Consider the following 14,755-nt stretch of genomic DNA (forward strand, 5'->3'; position numbering starts at 1 on the left):
CTTTCAGCCCATGTTGACACAGTACTCGTTTCACTGTGGATATTGACACAATCTTACCAGCTTCTGCCATCATCTTCACAAGGCCTTTTGCTTTTGTCCTTGGGTTGATATGCACATGTCGGACCAAAGCACATTCATCTCTGAGACACAGAACCCATCTCCTTCCTGAGCGTTATGATGGCTGGACATTCCCATCATCTTGTTTGTACTTACGTTTAATTGTTTGTACAGATGAACGAGTCACCTTCATGTATCTTGAAATTGTACCCAAGGATGAGCCAGACTTGTGCAAGTCCACAATTCTCTTCCTGATATCTTGACTGATTTCTTTAGACTTTCCCATGATGCTACACAAAGAAGCAGTGTGTTTCAGGTGTGCATTAAAATACATCCACAGGTGTGTCTCTAATTAACTCAGAGGTTGCCACAAAAAAAACTATCAGAAGCTTCCAAACACATGATATGGGCAGTCCAGAATTGTTTAAAGGCATAGTAATCTTAGTGTTTGTAAACTTTTGACTTTGCAGTAACTAATAAAAATGCCTTAAACCATTCTCTCTCTCTCATTATTTTGGCATTTGGCAAATATTAAAAATTATGGTAATCCTAATTGACCTAAAAGGGGAAAGGTTTATTCTGTTTTCATGTCAGATATTAAGAAAAACTTGCATATGTGTCTTTTTATATAGTGTATGTAAACTTCTGGTTTCATACTGTATATGGTTCAATGGATCCAGTATATGATAAAAATGTGTCCTTTAGGTATACAACAGGCAAATAAGAATTGCCAAAATATAATATAAAAATTAAATTATATATTATATTAACCCCTTTCCGACGTGGTACGTAATAGTACGCACCACGTCGGCACCCCCTGTTCAGCGCGGGCTCCGGCGCTGAGCCCGCACTGAACTGGGCACATGTCAGCTGATTTATACAGCTGACATGTGCCCGCAACAGCCACTGGTGGAATCACGATCCCCTGTGGTGACCATGTAAAGATTGCTATGAGCGCCCCCTAGTGGTCGGCGCTCATAGTACATGAGCATTTCTACTACATAGAGGCGATCTGCTCATCGCCTCTATGTAGCCTCTCTATGTAGCAGAGGCCATCGGACTGCTGCTGCTTCTAGTCTCCTATGGAGACTATTGAAGCAAGCAAAAAGTGTAAAAAAATGTTTTTAAATATTTAAAAAACTAAAAAAATATAAAAGTTTAAATCACCCCCCTTTTGCCCTGTAACATCCCTGGCGGCGTGCTTGCATAGTGCACCACCTCCCACTATGCAAGACCGCAATCTTACCTGTCAGCCCTGCCTGCAAATCTTGCTCCAGTTCATGCTGTGTGCATGTCTCTTGACTGACTGCTTAGGGCGGCGGCCCGGTTACTTCCTGATTCTTATAACGGCTGTGGGCACACCCCTAATGCGTCTCCAGCCTATTTCTGTGAGTCTCTGGATATTTAAACCCCCTCCACCCAGTAGGAGGTGCCTGAGCAACACTAACATTCAGTGTGCGCCTTTACTCTGAAGTTGCCAGGTCCAGTTCTGCTTCTTGTCTGTTTCCGCCATCTCTGGGGGCTGCATACCCAGACCTGTTATCTGTGACTTCTTTTCCGTTTCTGCCATCTCTGGGGGCTGTATACCCAGGCCTGTTATCTCTGACTTCTAGTCTGTTCCGCCACTCTGGGGGCTGTATACCCAGGCTCATTCTTGTATCCCATTGCAGTAGCAGTTCCTGGCTGAACTGTATCCTAGCCTTTTACCTGTTTGTCTCTATGTCCGTACCTTCCCTTTTCCTGCAGTATCTGAACCTGCACCTACTCCAACTCGTTGTCTCTGTACTTCTGTTTGTGAGTTTTGTGTCCACTCGCTACTTCATAGGAAGTACCTTGTGTGTATCTGGTTCTGCTTGTCCCTTTTCCCTTCCTCCGTATCTTTCTCCTGTGTTCTAGCCATCTTCCTGTATTTTCCAGTCCGTTCCATGTGAACAGAGCCCTGTCCTCTCTGCCTTGTCCACCGCACCTGCGGTTTCGCTCCGCTCTGTCTTGCCCACCGCTCCGGCGGTTTCTCTCTGCTCTGACTTGCCCACCGCTCCGGCGGCTTCCCTCTGCTCTGCCTTACCCACCACTTCGGCGGTTTCTCTCTGCTCTGACTTGCCCACCGCTTCGGCGGTTTCTCTCTGCTCTGACTTGCCCACCGCTCCGGTGGCTTCCCTCTGCTCTGCCTTACCCACCGCTTCGGCGGTTTCTCTCTGCTCTGACTTGCCCACCGCTTCGGCGGTTTCTCTCTGCTCTGACTTGCCCACCGCTTCGGCGGTTTCTCTCTGCTCTGACTTGCCCACCACTCCAGCGGCTTCCCTCTGCTCTGCCTTACCCACCGCTTCGGCGGTTTCTCTCTGCTCTGACTTGCCCACCGCTTCGGCGGTTTCTCTCTGCTCTGACTTGCCCACCGCTCTGGCGGCTTCCCTCTGCTCTGCCTTACCCACCGCTTCGGCGGCTTCCCTCTGCTCAGCCTTACCCACCGCTTCGGCGGTTTCTCTCTGCTCTGACTTGCCCACCGCTCCGGTGGCTTCCCTCTGCTCTGCCTTACCCACCGCTTCGGCGGCTTCTCTCTGCTCCGACTTGCCCACCGCTCCGGCGGCTTCTCTCTGCTCTGCCTTGCCCACCGCAAAAAATGGGTCATGAAGGGGTTAAATGTGAACACTATATTAGAGATATGCTTTAGAGAAGCCTCATGAACCCTTTAGAGCAATATACAGGAGCAATTGGGAAATTAGTTTTGAAAGGATAATCTAAAGATCTGAGTTAGGGTATTTTCACACATAGAATATTTGTTGCACTAAGTTCTGTAACCATTCAATAAATTTTGATGGGGTGTGTAATATTATCTGCACGTATGTGGCAGCGCATCTGTCCAGAGCGAGCTGTCAATCAAGTGTGGCCGTTGCTTACAGACACCGTTCACAGTATAGTATACAGTATAGTGAGCAGTGATTGTAACCGCTCCGTGCACCCCCCATCATGACTGATAGCCGGCAACTCCCAAGAATAAGTTCATTTTCTCCCAGTAGCTGCACCTTCAGTGAGGCAGCTGGGCCGCATTGTAATGCTATTTATCTGCAGATTATCCCCAAATGTGCAGGTAAATAGCAATTTCAAAAGTGACAGGTTCCCTTTAAAGAGTAACCGTCGTTTTAATTTTTATTTCATAAATAAATAGTACACACGAAAATAAGCAACTTTGTAATATATCTTATCAGAGAGATCTGCTTCTTTCTCTGCCAGAATTGATCATTAATTATCAAAATTCTCACTTCTCAGGTAAAATCTGTATTCAGTGAAGACAGGTTTTCCCATTACAGAGATAGGAGATGGTAGTCTATACAAGTCTTTGGGTGCATGCAAAACATTGGAAAACACAAAACACCAGCGTCCAGGGAGCTTCTAAGCAAAATATCTGGCAAATTCAGCAGAATGTTGGGAGCTTAAATAGGTAACTATGGGTGCAAGAATCAGGAAATACATGCTGCAGTCTAGTCTGAGTTCTACATTTGTTTTCTAGAATTCGGTAATCTTACATTATCAGGGCTCTAAACTAATTTAGGGGTCTGGTAAAGGATCTGGTTGGAAAGTGAATTTTATTTAGAAATTTGGTTTGGGGGTTCTGGATTAAAGAGATTTTCACTGTAAATCTAGTTGTGCCCCTAGCTCAAGTTACCTTTATTTTCATTATTTTATCTCACCTTCATATATTCTTGTGGTCGGTTATTGTTTACTACCTGACTGTGCCTCTAGACTATATTTCCCTAATGCTTACTCACTCCCACTTTCTGTGCCCAAACAGCTACACCTATAAAGCACGATCCTGAGACTCCTAGACAGTCTCAAGATGGCTAAATTGCTGCACACAGTTTCTTCCTGCTAACAATCCCTACCCCCTCTCTTCCTTCTTCTCTTAGTATGTACTCTCCTGACACTTTCCTGCAGTCAGTAATATTACATGGTGCTGACAATTGCACCACACAGGATCAGTGTAGGCAAGCAAGGGGTCATATAAGGCTGTCATGTATTCTAATGTAATGTAGCACTATGGAAGCCAGCACCATTCCCTCAGGCAACAGTCACAAGTAGATAAGATTACTTGTACTGTGTGGAGCCTGTAATGTCACTGTGCTCTCCCTGCTCTACTTCCCTCTCTGTACAAATCCCCAGTCACTCACAACTTGCAGAGGATCCCAGGTCATGATCCCATATCCATCACCAGTCAGAGCACACTGCTGTCAGAGTTCCTGCCCCCTGCATGCAGGGCTGTGCTTTACTCACAGGCTACCTTCTGTTCAGGCAGGAAATCTGTGCTTTGTACAGACTGTAGCAGGGAAGTGAGAAGCTGGAGGTCACATCTCCACATGTGACAGCTCGGGAACACAGAAGAATATTTAGAGCAAGTAAATTATGAAATGTATTTCTTTCTGGTAGCCTTAATAATGCTTTTAAAATTTGTGTGCCTAAAAGAAAACTTCTTGAATTTTGCCACGTGCGCTGGGCACTACACAGGTGATGTGAGTGCCGTGTGAGAAGAGGAGGCAGAGACTTCATTTATCCGTGCTGCAGGGGTGGAAAATGTAGAGTCTCCAGGAGCAGCAGCAAGCATGGCATTTTGGTGAGCAACTTAGCTGTGTAGAAGAAGCCAGGATTTCTTATGTTGCCCACTTAAACTCTATAGAGGCCAGATATAGCATCTCCCACCTACCCCTCCACAGAGTTTCACCCTAGCATTCTTCACGCCCTCCACTCCCAGCCCTTTGTTACTAGTCACCAAGCCCTGCTTTCCTTTGTCCCATGATAGCCTCTGCCCAAGTACTTTCTGTGCTTTCCACAAAGCCTCTGCCAGGCTGTGTCTCAACCCTGCCCTCTCCCCTGGTCCTGATGGGAGGGCAAAGGGCCATGTATGAGGCAAAGTAATTCTTGATGACAGCCCTGACTATAGGTAGTGCTGGCCAAATTCTAGATTTTCTGAATTATAAGAAAAGATGCTCGAGAAATGTGGCATTATGGGGAAGACAAATATTTACTAAGGGCTTCACAAGTCAGTGTCTCCGGTACGTGTGGCGTCTTCACACAAACCAGAGACACATACACATGAAGACACATTATAATCTATGAACAAGTCTGTGTTTTCATTCTGTTTTTTCTCCTCAGTATGGATGACAATACGTCCCGCACACACAGATATCATAAGTGTGACCTTAGTGGGCCGTCCGTGTGACACGGAACGGAATAGAATGCAGAATAGAAATGAAAGATTATTCTGTGTTAAAGATGTGCAAAGATAGAGATTGATAGATAGATATCTGTGAGATATATATAATTAGTGCCATGCGTGTGTAGCTTACTGTACATGGATTAACCAAATAAATAAATAAAAAATTGACATGGAGCCCCCTCCCCCATTTTTGGTAACCAGCAAGGGTAAAGCAGACAGCTGTGAGCTGATATTATCAGGCTGGGGAGGTCCATGGATATTAGGCCCTTCCCAGCCTAAAGATAGCAGTTTGCAGCCGCACCAGAAGTGGCGCATCACATTAGATGCACCAATTCTGGTGCTTTGCCTCGGATCTTCCCGACTGCCCTGGTACGTTAACAATAATAAAATTGGGTAATAAAAAAAGTTAGCACGCAGGTCTAAAGTAGTCCAGAGCTTCCCACGAGATCTGGCGACTGTGAATAGCAGAATAGCGGTGATGTCAGTAAAGTTACTGTTCTTCACAGTCGCCGGGTCTCACTGAGCGCAGCATGAGTCTGATTCGGGGAACGTCGTGGAAAGTGCTGGAATAAGTCATACCTCCGTGGAAACTTTTTTTTTTTTTTTATAACTGGTGAATGAGTGACAGTGTCTTGTTTTTATTTGATGAACCAGGGAAAGTGTCGGCAGTTTTAAGTATTTTTGTGTGTGTGTATTTTAAATATTAAAGGGTTAGTAATGGGGAACCTGATAGACACCTCTCCATTACTAACACCAGGGCTTGAGGCTAGCTGTGTTTTTGGACAATTCACAGCTGACATCAACCCCAAGCCCCTGGTGCATTGGCAATTGGGAAAAGTGAAGACGAAGCACCAGAAGTGGCGCATCTATTGTGAAGTCAGTGGGGTGAGAACGTTTGGTCTGCAGCCTGTCAGACAAATAGGAAAATGGGGTTATCCTCCATGGAGATAACCTATCTAGGTACTGTCACCTGCAGCCCGAGAGCCCAGAACGCAGGTAACACCCTGCTTTCTGGGCCTTCACCATACAGCGGGATAACAGGACCAATGACTGACCCAGAAAAGATCCTGGAGGGTTCCTGTGAGGTTGGGGCCTTAGCGTCACTTCTGGCTACCTCTATCCAGGAGTTTCAGACCTGTCTGGTGACAATGAGTAACCACCCGGAGAAGCCCATCTCCGAATCACCGAAGGAGAGGGTATTTTGGGATCCAGGAAGGGTAGGCCATAAGGTAGGCTTGTGGGGCAATCTGAAATCAGCACCCCATGCTACCTCAAAAAGGGGAGGTGTCATAGAAAACATTAAAATCTCAGAAGCCACAGGCGAGGGAAGGCATTCATCCCCCTCCCTCCTCCTTTTTCGTGAGCAGTAGGACAAGAGCTTGCAACCTGAGCTGCTTTGAAATAGACTGGTACAATGGACATAAAGAAGTAGGAAATTGGGAAGTGACAATCTTAATTACATGCAGGCAGCTCCTTTTTGAAGTGAAAGACCCGTGCAGTGCCAAAGAGGATGTCTATTGTAAGTAAACAAAGGTATATAGATTAGACAGGTAATTGAGACAGAAAAAGTATTTTCAGAGGGTTAGACAACAAAAGTATACATGCGTTTACACATAGATAGCAAAATGGAAGAGGCTTTTGTCCACAGGAAATAAATTGTTCCCTTCAGGGAAATGCTATACATTGACTCCAGACGTATGTTTCTGAAAGAAAATTATGAATATAGGAGTTTATATATATCCAATAGTGATGGGACACACATTTTCAGCTTCAGGACGAATCAGGGAAGAAGATAAATGTTTTCTCGTGACTGTAACACCTGCCTATAAGCCCCAAATCAATAGTTACCAGATAACTGATGACAGCCATGTCATGTTTGATCTCTGGGTAACGGTAAAATCCTGATAAAAAAATATAGCAACGATCTCGAACTTCTGCAATGGACCGGAGTGGTCCGAGTAGTACCTAGGTTATTGTGGAGTTAGCAGTGACTGTACGGGGGTATATACACATATTCCATGCATTGGAATCGGAGGTGTATATACCATACGCTCACTGTTAGTTTCCCAATAACCAGCCTATTAGTGGAAACAGCCTGCGGCCTCCTCCTCCTCTGTTCTTCGGTCAATCACGTAACTGTCTGGATGATAGAGGGCAGCAGAGGGGTGGTCGCTCCAAAGATAACAGCGGGTGGGTTGAGATATGACACCCCCTGGCTGTGATTATCTTACAGACCTACAGATACTAATGGAGTCTGCTGCATTTTCCTACAAAGTAGGCCACTGTGAAAACCGAATATGGCGCGGTCTGCTCTTTACATATGGGGGCCCTATGCAGGGGCGGACATAACATGGGTGCAACCTGTGCAACTGCACAAGGGCTCTAAAATAAAGGAGCCACTACCAGCTCCAATGTCATAAGCAGCTTCTGACACAGTCACATAAAGGGGCCCTTGTACTGTTCTTGCACAGGGGCCCTATTCAGTCTGTGTCCACCACTTGACCTATGCATGGTGTATGGCACACGTCAATTCTTTCCGATTGGTGAATAAGATGACCGATCAAGTGATCGGCACCGAGCCTTGGCCTGGCTTTCTGGAAATGCAGTGACACTGGATCACACGGAGTAATAATGACAACTATAATAGCAGTAATAATACAGCAATAATAATGATAATATACAGAAAATATAAATAATAATGCCGGTTCCTGAGAATCACATAGTGACCACTGCATGCAGAGATAGGACCAGCAATGGCTGACGCCCGGTGCACAGTGTACGGGTGTGCTGCTGTCACCCTACTTTCACTTTTCATGTCCCTGCTCCGTCCTGTCAGTCACACAGACACCACGTACAGCCAGGCGCCTCACACAGCCAGTAATGTTAGCAGCACCTTGAATCTGACCGGCATCTTCCTCCTCCGCACCCCGGAGCTTCCTCCGCTGCAGCCGCCGGTGACGGGTGTCAGGGACCTGTAAACACAACACGTTACCTAGGTAAATCCCAGTCCGCGTCCTGCTTGCATTGCGCCTGCGCTGTGGTAACGGCTGTGTGTGCGGAGGCACCAATCACGGAGCTTCTTCCGGCGTCTCCTCCGCTGGAGGCTTGGGCTCTGTACATGATGGCCGAGTCCCCGGTGACAACGGTAATCCTCTGCCCTGCTGTCTGCACTGTTTAGTCTGAGCAGATAGGAGAGCTCTGGCCGCTCTCTACAGCCATGCTGCCTGCTCCTCTGCATGTGGTCAGCGGGGCTGCTGCTGCACATGTAGCAGAGCTGAGAGTGTTGCATGGTTTCTCATGTGCTTTACCTGTAACATTACGTCTGGCCTTGTGGCCAGGGATGTAACTACAATAGGGCCCAAAAATTCCCTTTGGCCTATATAAGAAGAGCTTTGCCATTAAAGATTAGCAATAATTGGGGCCCCGTTGACCTTTTGCATTGGGGCCCATCAGCTCCACGTTACGCCACTGACTGTGGCTGGGCTCTCAGCGTTGGTTATGTTCACACTGTGTCCGTTTCCACCATTTTTGGAGCAGGTCTTTTGAAAAAAACGTCGCAAACAGTAAAATGATAAAAAAAAAAATGGTCCAATTAAATTTTTAGAGGAAAACCACTTGCTCTTCAAATTATAAGGCTTTTGGGCTTCTGCTAAACACTTCAGACTTTCCAAGACATCAACCGTTTAACCCCTTCACGCGATCGGCAGTTAGCGTTTTCGTTCTTTCATCACCTTCTTCCCAGAGCCATAACTCTTATATTATATTTACTATATAGTGTACAGGAAGATGGGAACAAATTCCCAAGTGCAGGAAATTGCAATTCCACAATTGTTTTTTGTATTTTTTTATTTACCATGTTGACTATATGGTAAAACTGACCTAGTAATGATTCCCCAGGTCAATACGGGTATGCAGATACCAAACATGTCTAGTTTATTTCAGTGGTGAAAAAAAATTCTGAAATTTGAATAAAGAAAAGATTTTGCTTTTGTCACCATTTTCCGACACCTGTAGCGTCTCCATTTTTCGGGATCTGCGGCCGGGTGAGGGATTATTTTTTGCGCCCTGAGCTGATGTCTTTACTGATACCAGTTTGGGGTAGATATGATGTTTTGATTACTTCTTATTGCAGTGTGATGGCGGCGAAAAAAATGTAATTCTGGCGTTTCGATTTCTTTCTTGTTACACTGTTTACTGATCAGATTAATTTACTTTGTATTTTAGTACATCGGACATTTCTGAATGCAGCGATACCAAATATTTGTATGTTTTATTTTCAATGGGGCAAAAAGGTGGGGTGATTTGAACTTGTGTTTTTGTTTTTGTTTTCTATATTTTTAAAAACATTTTTTTTTAACTTTTATTTAACAGCCCCCTTAGGAGACTTTAAGCTGCAATCATCCGATCGCCTGTGCTACACCTGTTATGTATAGCAGAAATTTCTATCTCCCATGAACGCTGGCCACGGGCCCGTGTCCACAGGAGTATCATAATGACAGGCACGTGGGTCCTCTGTAGACCCACGGCTGTCATGACAACACATCGGTGCCCTTCGATCACATGACAGAGGCGCCGATGGGCGGGATTTGTGTTGCGCATCTGGCTAGTACATGTTATATCCCGCCGTCAGAGATTGACAGTGGGAGTTAATTGGTTAACAGCCACGGGTTGAGCTCCGATCCACCTACGGCTGTTAAAAGCACATGAAAGCTGATTGAATCAGCCATCAAGTGTGGGGAAAGATGTGGGCTCAGCACCAGAGCCCGCATTAAAGTCAGGGACACGATATAAGACGTAAGTACAGTTATATGAAAAAGTTTGGGCACCCCTATTAATCTTAAGCTTAATGTTTTATAAAAATTTGTGTTTTTGCAACAGCTATTTCAGTTTGATATATGTAATAACTGTTGGACACAGTAATGTTTCTGCCTTGAAATGAGGTTTATTGTACTAACAGAAAATGTGCAATCTGCATTCAAACAAAATTTGACAGGTGCATAAGTATGGGCACCTCACCAGAAAAGTGACATTAATATTTAGTAGATCCTCCTTTTGCAAAAATAACAGCCTCTAGTCGCTTCCTGTAGCTTTTAATGATTTCCTGGATCCTGGATGAAGGTATTTTTGACCATTCCTCTTTACAAAACAATTCCAGTTCAGTTAAGTTTGATGGTCGCCGAGCATGGACAGCCCTCTTCAAATGATCCCACAGATGTTCAATGATATTCAGGTCTGGGGACTGGGATGGCCATTCCAGAACATTGTAATTGTTCCTCTGCATGAATGCCTGAGTAGATTTGGAGCGGTGTTTTGGATCATTGTCTTGCTGAAAGATCCATCCCCTGCGTAACTTCAACTTTGTCACTGATTCTTGAACATTATCGTCAAGAATCTGCTGATACTGAGTGGAATCCATGCGACCCTCAACTTTAACAAGATTCCCGGTGCCGGCATTGGCCACACAGCCCCAAAGCATGATGGAACCTCCACCAAATTTTACTGTGGGTAGCAAGTGTTTTTCTTGGAATGCTGTGTTTTTTTGCCGCCATGCATAACGCCTTTTTGTATGACCAAACAACTCAATCTTGGTTTCATCAGTCCACAGGACCTTCTTCCAAAAAGAAATTGGCTTCGCCAAATGTGCTTTTGCATACCTCAGCCGACTCTGTTTGTGGCGTGCTTGCAGAAACGGCTTCTTTCGCATCACTCTCCCATACAGCTTCTCCTTGTGCAAAGTGCGTTGTATAGTTGACCGATACACAGTGACACCATCTGCAGCAAGTTGATGCTACAGCTCTCTGGAGGTGGTCTGAGGATTGTCCTTGACTGATCTCACCATTCTTTTTCTCTGCCTTTCTGATGTTTTTCTTGGCCTGCCACTTCTGGCCTTAACAAGAACTGTCCCTGTGTTCTTCCATTTCCTTACTATGTTCCTCACAGTGGAAACTGACAGGTTAAATCTCTGAGACAGCTTTCTGTATCCTTCCCCTGAACAACTATGTTGAATAATCTTTGTTTTCAGATCATCATTTGACAGTTGTTTTGAGGAGCCCATGATGCCACTCTTCAGAGGAGATTCAAACAGGAGAACAACTTGCAAGTGGCCACTTTAAGTAGCTTTTCTCATGATTGCATACACCTGGCTATGAAGTTCAAAGCTCAATGAGGTTACAAAACCAAAATAAGTGCTTTAGTAAGTCAGTAAAAAGTAGGTAGGAGTATTTAAAACAAGAAAATGATAAGGGTACCCATACTTATGCACCTGTCAAATTTAGTTTGAATGCAGATTGCACATTTTCTGTTAGTACAATAAACCTCATTTCAAGGCAGAAACATAACTGTGTCCAACAGTTATTGCATATATCAAACTGAAATAGCTGTTGCAAAAACACCAATTTTTATAAAACATTAAGCTTAAGATTAATAGGGGTGCCCAAACTTTTTCATATAACTGTATACGTCATATGTCATGAACGGGTAAAAAGAAATGACGTGTCCGTTTTTCTGGTGCTTTATGCTAGGAGTACCAGGGGCATAACGTGATCACGACTAAGATTGTGCAAGAGAGGGGCCCGCCGATGCCAGCAGCTATTTTAGCTGGATGTCCATCCCAGAACGCACATTCATCTGAAATGTATTGCAGCTCAGACATCCGCCGGGTCCCTGCGCTGCGGTACACGCTGCCAACCAATCAGAGGCCAGCAGCTGATGTTGACATGCAAGTCAGTGGCTGCGCATGGCAGCTTGCATGCTGAAGTCAACTGCCGGCTTCTGCTCTGACTATGGAAGAGGACGCGTCATGGGGGAAGGTGAGTAGAATCGTTTTTATATTTGTTGGAGAAGAGCCGCAGTACACGGACATTATTACTGGAAAAAGCCCAGGTTGGGGCACATTACACCAGGATGGAGAAAATATATTACTGAAAGGGGCCCAGGATGGGGGGGGGGTATTATTGGAAGGGACCCAGGAAAGGGGGACATTATTGCAGGAAGGTCCCCAGGGTGGGGTACATTAATACTGGAAAGGCCCCAGGATTTGAGAAATTATACCATGAAAAGGCCCAGGATGAGGGACATTATTACAGGAAGGGACCAGGATGGGGGATATTTACATGGGGGGTGAACACATATGTCCTCACAGGATCTACAGGGCCCATACATCTGACGAACATGTAGATGGGGGCTCAAATCCATATTTTGCCTGTTGGATTCTAGTTAAAGGGCTATTCCCATCTCCAAGATCCTATCCCAATATGTAGTAAGTATAATAATAATATTAGCAAATACCTCCAATTAGACATGTAGTATAGTATTTTTGATTTGCTATGCCACTTACCTCATGTGCAGGCAATACAGGACCTTAGGTATCCATGGTTACGACCACTAGCAGTTAGATAACTGTCACTTTATCAGTGGACGTAACCATGGATACCTAAGGTTCTGTATTGCCTGCACAAGAGGAAAGAGACATAGCGAATCAAAAATACTATACTACATTTCTAATTGGAGTTATTTGCTAATATTATTATTATTACACCTACTACATATTGGGATAGGTGGGAATGCCCCTTTAAATCACTGCTCAGTACTATAAAATACACGTCAATGGAAAGGCTAAGACGACGCCCCCGGCCATTATTTGATCGTTTTGCGTAATTTTTGCGCCATTTTTCCCAATATAAATTAAAGCCACCACCTTTAAGGCCTCTTATACCATATTCTTTTATGCTGTATGTATGTAACCAATCCTCTATGGATGTATCCCATTGCGCTCATGCGCTAGTTCACCTTTCTCTGCCCTCCTCAGGTCAGAGCAAAGTACTGTAATGCACGTGCGCTGGGAGAGACCAAAGAGCAATGATGACCCAGAAGTAAAGTCTGCACATGTGCAGTAGAGTGCTTTGCTCTGCCCTAAGCAGATGCACGATTGGGAACATTGTGTGGATGACGTAGGATGCGTCATCCACATGAAGTAAGCAGGAGGACTGCGATTGTGAGGAGGTGCTGAATCAAGACCAGTTGAGCCCATCGGACCGTATATAGGGACTATGGAAGGTATTTTTTGTGCTATGGAGAGGGGATTGTAGATTTACAGCTTACTAGAATACTATAAAAGAGGCCTTAAAGGTCGTGGCCATACTTTATATTGTGAAAACCTGGTGACAGGTTCCCTTTAAAGGGTTTGTCCCATTTCTGAAAATCTTGGCCCTCGAGCGCAGTTTGTCATAAAAAACAAAACATATTTTACTTACCATGTCCAGTCCACCACTGAGTCTCCGATGCTGTTCCCAGTGTCTGGTATTGGCAGTAGCCAATTAGTGAGATCAGCAGCTCTGCCACTGTAGACAGAGCATCCTGCTTAGAGGCGCTGAGCTCACTGATTGGCTTTCGACTTGATGTCAAATGCGCAACCAATACCAGACACAAGCAGATGTTGAGTAATGCTTGGTTTGTGTTTTAACAAATTGCGCCTGGGGACCAGGATTTTCTGAATGGGGATAACCCCTTTAAATACTTATCACCATGAAATAGCATGATAAAGCATCTTTTCCTGGAACACTGAGGCATATTCATCATTATTTATCGTCTAATTTTTTGATAGTGCCCGAAAAGGGGGTTTACATTAGCTGAATACGGATTAGCTAAATGTTTGACAGTCGTTTAATAGACTGTTTAGATAGGCCAATGCTAACAGAACGATCAACAGTAAATTGTTCTGTGAACACAAACTGTTTACTGAGGACAATGTGCTGTTGTAAATGATGATTTTTAAGCAAGCTTAAAAATCATTTCACGTTGTTTATTGGCCAATTATCGGGAAAATAGTGTTCCTAGTAATGCTTGTGATAAACATATAGGGAATAAAATAGTAAATAATTGACATTTCTCATATGTCTATTAGACAGCTTTGCAATGGTTTATCATAGTCTATCATGCTATTTGATTAATGTGGTGCATTTTTAGACTGTTCACTGCAGATGACATCACCTTCCTGACATTCTCTGCCAGAACTTTGTGGCAAAATTGTGCTGTATTCTTGGTCGCGCCGTGTTAGCTCACGGCCTCTCTCAATAAACCATGCATATTTTATTTCAGTAATTTGACGCCCCTTTATGGACAAGGTGCCTCATTAGTCATTGGCCCCATCAGTATCAGCGCAAAAGTACATATCCTGTTTTTTATAACTGAGAGAAAAGGCAAGCTATGTAAATATAAAATTTACAGTGAGTCCCACACTTTACCTCTTTGGGTTAGGACTCTTATGCTTGTTTTAAATGTTTTTAATCAACCACTTTTTTGGTAGTACTAATGTACATTTTCATGGATTTTCAATAAAAATGTAAATTTTATATTTGGGTTGCAACTTTAAAGTATTTACACATGAAAATCCCATGACAGACAACATGATCTGGGATACCAAGAAATCACCCTTTTATGTAACCTGCTTAACCCGGCAGGAAGTACGACGCCGTCTCAACATCACTAAAGTAG

At 44.3% G+C, this 14,755-nt stretch overlaps 1 protein-coding gene across 3 annotated transcripts in view; it reads right to left on the reverse strand.

Annotated features, from left to right (window-relative positions):
* Positions 1 to 8,348, reverse strand: part of MDM1 (Mdm1 nuclear protein) — a 71,857-nt gene extending 63,509 nt beyond the window's left edge. For 2 of the 3 annotated variants that reach the window (XM_073651748.1, XM_073651747.1), the window contains exon 1: positions 8,157 to 8,310. In XM_073651748.1, coding sequence (XP_073507849.1) covers positions 8,157 to 8,174 — 18 coding nt within the window. In that variant the 5' untranslated portion in view covers positions 8,175 to 8,310. Of the gene's footprint in view, positions 1 to 8,156 lie in introns of all 3 variants that reach the window. The other variant, XM_073651749.1, reaches the window with a different exon arrangement.
* Between the last annotated feature and the right edge of the window lie 6,407 nt (positions 8,349 to 14,755).

The sequence above is a fragment of the Phyllobates terribilis genome, unplaced genomic scaffold (assembly GCF_046119375.1).
Source record: "Phyllobates terribilis strain yellow unplaced genomic scaffold, ASM4611937v1 Scaffold_11__3_contigs__length_659146591, whole genome shotgun sequence".
Lineage (NCBI taxonomy): Eukaryota > Metazoa > Chordata > Amphibia > Anura > Dendrobatidae > Phyllobates > Phyllobates terribilis.